The sequence below is a fragment of the Euwallacea similis genome, chromosome 12 (genome assembly GCF_039881205.1).
Source record: "Euwallacea similis isolate ESF13 chromosome 12, ESF131.1, whole genome shotgun sequence".
Classification (NCBI taxonomy): domain Eukaryota; kingdom Metazoa; phylum Arthropoda; class Insecta; order Coleoptera; family Curculionidae; genus Euwallacea; species Euwallacea similis.
Genome location: NC_089620.1, coordinates 5,321,633 through 5,330,602, shown reverse-complemented (window position 1 = coordinate 5,330,602; position 8,970 = coordinate 5,321,633). Strand labels below are relative to the sequence as shown.

Sequence of the window (8,970 nt, the reverse complement as noted above, 5' to 3'; positions counted from 1 at the left end):
ATTACTAATTTATATTCATATTTTATTCATCTTATGAATATAGACATTAAAAATTGAATAGTCAAGAAATAATGAATATAATTTCAAATATACTTATTACATATTCAATATGAGGAAAATGCATAATGCATGACAACACACTAGGTGAACATATTTTAAATATTATTCAAAATCATGAAATTTTAGAACAGAGCGATTTACAGACCTTACTCAAAAAAAGAGGGTATAACATTTCTCAGGCTACTTTATCAAGAAAATTGAAAGAACTTAAAATTGCCAAAGTTGCTGGTATGTATAAAGTAATTGACATCAACCAATATCGATTACCATTAATACTTAATATGCAAATTTCGGATTTTGGTTTAATAGTACTACACACTCAACCAGGACAAGCTAGCAGCCTAGCTTACTTTCTAGATCAGAAGTATGTTATTTATTCATTAAATAATAGCAAAAACATAGGAATTATAGGAACTATAGCAGGTGATGATACAGTATTATTGATCATCAAAAGTAAGGCTGAACTTAACAAAGTATTACAATCAATTTATAAAACATTTCCATATTTAAGTCCTGAATAAGAATGTTGTAAGTTAAAAATGTGATATAAAGGAGATAAGAGGGATTCCTTTGTTTAAATCTTTGTCTTCTTTTTTTCAATATACCTACATATCAGAATGGACAATTCATATAGAATCAGCATTGGTATTGCAAGCCCTACTTGGCTTAATACATCAGGTGGAGTTAAGATTGCAGCGATAATAAAAATTACCACTATCGCGATTCTGCGTTTATTTGACAAATTTTGTGTAGTGAGTAACCCTACTCTCACCATCAATGTGAGTATTACTGGAATTTGAAATGCAGTGCCAAATGCAAACATAAATTGGAGAACGAGGTCTAAATATTCGCTAACTGATGGCATAAACTCTATCGGTATATCGAAGGATTTACCACTGTGTTCGAAGTTGATAAAAAACTTCCAGGCTAAAGGAAATATATAGTAATAGACTACAGTAGCTCCCATTACAAATAAAACCGGTGTTGCAATTAAGTATGGCAACAACACTGCCCTTTCACTTTTATATAACCCAGGTGCTAAGAACATATAGAATTGCCATGCAAACACAGGAAAGGAGAGCAAAAGTGCACTCATTATTGCAACTCTAAGATACACAAAAAATGCCTCTGTTAAGTCTGTGTAAATTAAAGAAAAACCTTCGCTACCTTTTGTTGCTTCTATTAAAGGTGCAAGTAAAAAACGGTATATATTTTCCTTAAAGTAATAACAAAAACCAAAAGCAACGCAAAAAAATAGAAAGCAAAAGATAACTCTTTTTCTGAGTTCCGCAAAGTGCTCATAAAAAGAGGCATATTTGTTCGAGTTTTCATTCATACTTTACTATAGCTAAATAATGCTATGTCTAACATTCTCAGCGAAAAAGCCCACTCATTGTCATACCACGCTGCAACCCTGCATATATCACCTGTAACATATGTACCAGTTAAATCCACAATTGCACTATAAGGGTTATGCACAAAATCTATTGAGACTAAAGGTTCCGCGCATATAGAAAGTACATTTGACATTGGATAACCCTCTGTCATCCTAGTACCCTCTGATGTCATCCGAGTAGCTGACACTGGGATCCAGAAATTAGATTCCAGCGTCACGCGCTGGAATGACGTAGAGGAGAGAGCTGCATCCTTAAACATTTCATTGATTTCTTTAACGGTCGCTTTCTTATCAGTCGTAAATTTAAAATCAACCATAGAAACATTGCTAACTGGAACTCTGACGGCAGTGCCATCTAGCTTTCCTTTTAATTCAGGGATGACAGAACCAATTGTTTTTGCTGCCCCGGTTGTAGTTGGCACCATAGATAATCCGCAAGCCCTTGCTCTACGCAAATCTTTATGATTACCATCAAGAACATTTTGATCATTCGTGTAGGCATGTATAGTAGTCATAAAACCGCTTTTTATGCCTAAACTAGAATGTAGGACTTTCACAATCGGAGCAAGGCAATTTGTAGTGCAAGAACCTGCTGATATCACTTTATGCTCTTTTTTGAGCATATCGTTATTCACACCATAAACTATAGTGACATCAGCATCCGGAACTGGAGCAGAGACAATTACTTTCTCTGCTTTGTGCCTTATTGCTTCTTCACGTTTGTTGAATGCACCAGTACATTCAAGTATTACATCAACATTCCAAGGAATATTTTCAGGGCTCCGTTCTCTATATAAAGAAAATTTTTTGCCATTTATAGAAATCCAATTTTGAGACTCATTAAAATCAATATCACCACTGAATTTGCCATGAACAGAATCATATTTAATCAAATGTGCATGCTGCTCAGCACCGAGCGATCCATTGACAGCTACAACTTCTATTTGTTTGCTATATTCTTCTATTTCGAAAATAGCACGCAATACGCCTCTGCCTATTCTACCCAGGCCATTAATTCCTACGCGAATCGTCATCTCTTCATTCAAAAAATTTAATTATAGAGGATATCACTTGATATTTCATTCTATTCTTTTGCTTTTCTATCGATATGAACATTATAGCAAGGAGACAGGGCTAAAAACTTGCTTGACAAACTCCGCCAGCCCCCTTATCATAAAATTGAAGCTATTTATTTATCTTCGCAATCTGTGCAGGTTAATGACAAAAAACTTAGGGTATTTGGCGTCTCATGTTTAATTTTTCGCACTACATGCATCGCATGTCTTTAAAAATTTTTAGGTTTTTACCTATATAAGCCGAAACGCGCTTACAAAGCGTTTAAGACAGCAAAAAACGTCAAATTGACAAGGGAGAATTTGAATACTAGCTACCCTAGGGTTTCTTTGCCTTTTTTCCTGCTTGGTAAATTTCTTAAACACTTGCGGTGTAGGTTAGTTGCAAGTTAAAAGCAGCTAAATCGCTCTTAATCAAGCGTTTTAGAATAAAAAAAACGCCGATATTTTAGTACATAGTGAATAGCTAACCACCACGGGGCTTCTTTTGCCTTTTTTTTATTTGGTAAATTTCTTAATATTTATGGCTAAAGATTGCACGAATGTTGCAATTACAAAAGCGTTTCTACTAGGAGGGTGTCATCCCAGTGCCCAGACACTGGGATCCAGCCTTCCTGCAATCTCATCGAAAACGTTGTATTTTAACGTAAAACACCTATTTTTATGCTTACCAACTTAATAAAATTCCTGGATCCCAGTGTCTGGGCACTGGGATGACACCATTCTTTTTTCTGGATTCAAGTAGTCAGGGCACTGGGATGACAGCTAGCCTGACAACCGTCATCCCGCTACGTGTTAGCGGGATCTATGCTAAGAGATACCGCGGCGGTATGACGTAGAATTTTATAACCCAGTGTCCAATCTGGATTCTAGTTAGCGTTTTTAGTAACTAAGAAAAGTGCTTCCCCCTTTTAGAGCACTGCATATAATAGAATTATATCGCAGTGCATTGCGAAACAAAATTCCCAATACTACAGGAGGCTTTATGAATAAGAAATTTCTCTATTCACCATTGTCAATAAAAAGCATAGGAGAAAACGGTGTATTTTCTGGTTATGCTAGCGTTTTTAATATAGTTGATAAACAAAATGATCTGATATTGCCTGGGGCATTTAAGGAAAATTTAAACAGAAATAAAATAAAACTCCTTTGGCAGCATAATCCTGACGAACCTATAGGTAGTATCATAGATATTTACGAAAATGATGTTGGTCTATATATAATTGCACATTTACTTTTGGGTATTCAGAAAGCAGAAGAAGCATACTTAATGCTCAAAACCGGAACAATTAACGGACTTTCCATCGGCTACATACCTATAGAGTATGATGTTGATCATAAAAGTGGAGCTAGAGTGTTAAAACAAGTGGAATTATGGGAAGTCAGTTTGGTCACTTTTCCTGCAAACTTGGCTGCTCAGGTAATCAATGTGAAAAATCAGAACAATGAACAGGAAGTGTTAGCAAGAGCGATAGAAAAAGCAAATGCTGTACTTGCAGACATGTACATTTCTGCTTAAAGTGTATTAGGCGGGCAAAGACTTTACCATAATTTGACACCTGTGTTAGTATTTGTTTAACATTTATACTAATATATATAACTTTATTACTATTAAAATTTTCTGTAAATTAAAGTTAAAAAATGAGGTAATTTTATGCTAAATATTAATAATAAGGTTAATTATGAAATTAATATTAAGCGAAAGGAAAAAAAATACAGCTGGTCTACTGTATTTGCTTGGTTATATCTAAAAACGATTGGACGAATATTGCCCAAGAGATGGAATAGATGGGCAGAAAATATTTTGTACTACGATAAAACTACTGCAAACAATGAAGTTCAAACTGATGCTTTTAAGACAATAGATGGAAGTGTTCAAGTTGACTTAAAACCTGAAGTTGTAGAGAAAGAGAGCCAAAGTGTAGTGATAAACAAAGATGGAGGGGTTCAGACTGATGGAGTAGCATTGATAACAGAGAAAGATGATGAAGCATTAGAAGAACAGCTGGAGGGCATAAATCAGGAATTAGAACTTGAACGTTTACAAAATGCTTCCTTAAAAGAAGAAAATAGAGAATTACGATCTGCAATTGAAGGACTTGAAAAGAGTTATAAGGGACTTACAGAAGATGCAGGCGAACGAGAAGAGGAACTAACCAAATACAAACAAGATAAAAAAGCAATGCAGGATAAAGTTGATGAACAACAGAAAACTATATTTGATCAATACATGATAATAAGAGAGCAAGGAGAAGAAATTGAAGCTACTAGGAAAGATAATGAAAGTCTGCAAGCACAAATAATAGAACTTAAGAGTAGGTTAAAGGACAAGGAGGATAAATTAATTGAATCAACAATGGCAAGCTAGCAAATTAGTGGCTTTACTTAAATCACAGACTGATAAATTGTGTCAGGCTAAAGACAAAAATACTGAATTAGAAAATAAAGTCAGTGACTTAGGTCATGAAAACAAAGCTCTACGATTAAGTGTGAATACATTGACTACTCAATTGGGTGAAATGGAGAACTTGGGGAAGCAATTACAAAGTGTTCAAGAATCTAAACAACAATTGGAGATTGATTTAGAAGGTCAATTGAAAGCTGACACTAAGAAACTACAGGAAGCAAAAGAAGGTCAATTGGCTAAAAAGGCAGGTGCAGTGAGTACAGTATCTACTGCAAAATCAACTCTTTCAAAATTACGAAACTTGCCCAATAAGCTTTCTAGGGATAAGGGTCTCAATAACTTTTTATCTGGGAAAAACGAGGAGTTAAAAAAAGGTTTTCCTGAATTTAAAGAGAAACACTTTTGCCATAACGTGCTTAATGAAACTATAAAGTCTCTATCAAATCAAGATGATGGCAAATTTGAAAGCAGTAAGCTGCTTGAATTATTAGAAAGTAATTTGAAACAATCCGCAAGGGAGATCATAGAAGCTAAGGTTAAAGAAGTTGTCAACGAACATTGTAACATTGGAAAAAATATGGGTAAAGAACTACGAGATGACACGTTAAAAGCCAAGTTGTCACCTTCTGTTAGAAAATGCGTAAAAAAATTAGAATTTAACAAACAAGAAGGGGTAAATAAGATTGTAGACTCTATCTTGCACAGCTTTAATAGCAAGAATAATAATAATAACGACTCAGTAGAATTACTTAAAGAAATTGTTGTGAAAGAGCTAGTAGAAGCTAGAATGAGATTTTTTTTAGATAAGATTCAAGAGTTACAACTGACATCAAGCATAAGAGATAAATTTTTATCTACAGATCAGGGAATGTGTAATCAAACTCAAGGAGGAGTAAACGAATACCAATTAACAGAAAAAGCTAAAAAAGAATACACACCTAATTCCTCGATGAGTCACACTAATACTGTAAGCATACATTCATTGAACAGGGGAGTGTTAAATAAACTGTGTCAAACCGCATTTTTAATTCAACTCAATTTTCAATCTACCAGGAAAGAAAATATCAAGCTGAGAGATGGTTAACGCCCAGTCATGTACAGGCATAGTCCATTTTTCCTCTGCTTTCTTTATAGCACAATATACCTGTTTATACAAGGCATTTGTGCTGGTAAATGAACCCTTAGTTTTAGTGAATTTTCTGATCTGTCTATGCAACCCCTCAATTGGGTTGGTAGTATAAATTAGGCTTCTAACAGGGCCAGAATACTTGAAATAACCAGACAAATTTTCCCAATTGTTCTGCCACGATTTTACAACCAATGGATACTTTTCTCCCCATTTTTCTTCCAGCTCAAGTAAGTAATTCTCAGCAATTTCTCTACTTGTAGCACGATATATTTTTTTCAAATCATTCATGAAAACTTTTACATCTTTGCTCGATACATATTTTAGTAAATTCCTTATTTGATGCACGATACATAGCTGTACCTCTGCGTTAGGAAATACGCTGTTTATTGCTGTAGGAAAGCTTTTTAGACCATCAACACATGCAATTAGAACATCTTCTACCCCTCTTTCTTTGAGGTCATTTAGCACCCCTAACCAGAAGTTAACTCCTTCGCTTTCAGCTAAATAAAAGCCCAAAACTTCTTTTCTGCCATTCTGGTCTATACCTAATATATTGTACATACATTTACTTACACAACGTCCATCTTCTTTCACTTTAAAGAACATTCCATCCATAAAAACTATTGGATAAATCGCTTACAGCGGACGGTTGCGCCATTCATTGATTACTGGTAGCAGTTTATCAGTAATGCTGGATATCTCTGCTGCCGATATTTTGTGATCATAAATTTCCTCGACATATGACGCTATATCTCTATAGCCCATACCACTGGCAAATGTACTTAATACCTTTGCTTCAAGCTCTGGATGTAGGCTTGTTTGTCTTTTTCTGACTATTTGCGGTTCAAAACTTCCTTCTCTATCTCTTGGCGTTAAAAGCTCAAACGACCCTGCACTTGTGCGCAAAGTCTTCGCATTTCTTCATCTTCATTTGATAAGTGATTTTCTATTTCACCTTCCAAGCTTGCCTCCAACAGCCTTTTTATCAATGGTGTTAATGCTCCACCCCTTCCTGTTAGCGGTTTACCTTCTCTGATAGATGATAAAATATTTGATTCTAGTTCTTTGTAATCTACCAATCCGTTAGTTCTATTTGCTATTTTTTGACTCATGTCAAACCTCCATTTTTTTATATCAATTATTACTTTGTTTTTCGGTTTGACACAGTTTATTTAACACTCCCTTAACTATTGCATTCCTGCACAATTTATTCTCATGATAAAAACGTCTTAACTTTCTCTCTACTTTTTCTGGGTAAGGTCACTTTTTGTAATATCAAGGGTTTGCGCTATATTCAAGCAGGAATTTTGCTATTTCTGAGTTGCCTTGCTGTTTAGCAAGAGATATAGGGGTAGCGCCATCATCACTACATTGACCACTTGGATTTACACCTTGTTCTAGTAGGAATTTTAATATTGCTAATTCGTTTGAAAATGCAGCAAGACACATTCCTTTTGCTTTAAGGCTTGGGCTTGTGTTATATTCAAGCAATAGCTTAACCACTTCTAATTTATTTCCCTGCTTTATAGCATTATGAATAGGTGTGATGTAGCTATTTGAAACTGTGTTATATTTTTAGTAATAATTCCACTGTCTCTAATTTGCCAGAGAATGCAGCCTCATATATAGGTCTAACTCCTTTATTATTTTGGATATTTGGATTTGCACCATGATTAACTAACAATTGTACTTTTTCCAAGGGACCACGAAACGCAGCATGATGCATAGGTGTATTCCCATTATTATCTTGAACATTTGGATCTGCACTATGTTCAAGCAACAATTTTATCATCTCTAATTGACTATAAGATGCAGCAAAAGCTATAGGTGTGGCACCTTGATCACTTTTAACATTAGGGCTTATGCCGTGATTAAGTAATGATTTTGCTATTTCCAAGTAACCGTACTTTGCAGCAACATGTATAAGTGCAACTCCTTTATATTGGGCCTCTGGATTTACACCATGCTTAAATAGTAGTTTTATTATTTCTATAATATCATCTCGAGCATAAAACGTAATAGCTCCGAGAGCATTTGAAGTTTTTGGATCAGCACCATGCTCAAGTAATAGTTTGGCTACTTCTAATTTATTGGTTCTGATAGCAGAATATAGAGAAGAAACGCTACTATCTTGAAAATTATTTGGATCTACACCATGTTCAAGTAGTAGTTTTACTACTTCTACTTTACCATTAAATGCAGCAGTGGATATAGGCGTATAGCCTAGATAATTTTGAATATTTGGATCTGCTTCACTTTTAAGCAACAGCTTAGCTATTTCCAAGTAACCGTAATTTGCAGCAATGTATAGAGGTATAGACTTATCTCTATTATAGAGATGTTGAATATTTGGATTTGCACTATATTCAAGTAGAAGTTTTGCTATCTCTAACTTATTATCCCTTGCAGCAATCCATAGAAGAAATAACCCGCCAGCTCTCCTTACCTCTGAATATTCTTTTGGGTTGTAGTAGAGATTTGGGTCTGCACCATTTTTGAGTAATAGTTTTACTTCTTGTGCATTACCATCTTCTACAGCTAGGAATAATTGTTCTTCCTGTGTTTTTACGCGTGTTTCCACATTAGATATAAAAAATAACAATACTAAACATGCAATACCAATAATGCTAATATATTTTATAATTTTTCTCATAAGATATTTTACAATGCTTCTAATAATATTAGATATCATCTATAAAATTAAAAAATCCATGAAAGGGGATGAAAATATGTAAAAAAGTATTATTGATTAATTAAAAACAGATTTTGATTTGATAATACTAATAAAATCGATTTATCTTAAATTTACGTTGATTTTTACCTGTTATTTTTTGTAGTTTATCCAACGTAAATTCCAGGTAAAACAAAGTCGTTATCTCCAACCGTTACAACCAACTCTCCTTCT

General features: G+C 34.4%; 3 protein-coding genes across 3 annotated transcripts; 1 reads left to right on the top strand and 2 right to left on the bottom strand.

The window, feature by feature from the left end:
• Positions 1-1,392: 1,392 nt before the first annotated feature.
• Positions 1,393-2,490, bottom strand: LOC136412547 (glyceraldehyde-3-phosphate dehydrogenase-like). Its single transcript, XM_066395627.1, has one exon. It carries the CDS (start codon positions 2,488-2,490, stop codon positions 1,393-1,395), a length of 1,098 nt encoding a protein of 365 aa, XP_066251724.1.
• Positions 2,491-3,242: 752 nt separating this feature from the next.
• Positions 3,243-6,020, top strand: LOC136412546 (myosin heavy chain, clone 203-like). The gene is made up of 5 exons (XM_066395626.1): positions 3,243-3,364; positions 3,445-3,736; positions 3,779-3,949; positions 4,307-4,888; positions 4,944-6,020. Exons 1-5 carry the CDS (start codon positions 3,243-3,245, stop codon positions 6,018-6,020), a joined length of 2,244 nt encoding a protein of 747 aa, XP_066251723.1.
• Positions 6,021-7,340: 1,320 nt separating this feature from the next.
• Positions 7,341-8,558, bottom strand: LOC136412545 (ankyrin-1-like). The gene is made up of 3 exons (XM_066395624.1): positions 8,512-8,558; positions 7,748-8,392; positions 7,341-7,617 (listed from the first exon to the last, which is right to left on the bottom strand). The coding sequence occupies exons 1-3, from the start codon at positions 8,556-8,558 to the stop codon at positions 7,341-7,343; spliced, it is 969 nt and encodes a 322-aa protein (XP_066251721.1).
• Between the last annotated feature and the right edge of the window lie 412 nt (positions 8,559-8,970).

Excerpts from the sequence above, each read along its gene's own strand:
- LOC136412547 (XM_066395627.1), bottom strand. The coding sequence starts at position 2,490 with ATGACGATTCGCGTAGGAATTAATGGCCTGGGTAGAATAGGCAGAGGC.
- LOC136412546 (XM_066395626.1), top strand. The coding sequence starts at position 3,243 with ATGACACCATTCTTTTTTCTGGATTCAAGTAGTCAGGGCACTGGGATG. Across the intron at positions 3,737-3,778 it reads TAGATATTTACGAAAATGAT|AAAGCAGAAGAAGCATACTT; the intron begins GTTGGTCTATAT and ends TTGGGTATTCAG. Across the intron at positions 4,889-4,943 it reads AATTAATTGAATCAACAATG|GCTAAAGACAAAAATACTGA; the intron begins GCAAGCTAGCAA and ends AAATTGTGTCAG.
- LOC136412545 (XM_066395624.1), bottom strand. The coding sequence starts at position 8,558 with ATGGTGCAGACCCAAATCTCTACTACAACCCAAAAGAATATTCAGAG. Across the intron at positions 8,393-8,511 it reads ACCCAAAAGAATATTCAGAG|AGATAAGTCTATACCTCTAT; the intron begins GTAAGGAGAGCT and ends TCTCTATAATAG. Across the intron at positions 7,618-7,747 it reads CCCTTGGAAAAAGTACAATT|CTACATCACACCTATTCATA; the intron begins GTTAGTTAATCA and ends AGTTTCAAATAG.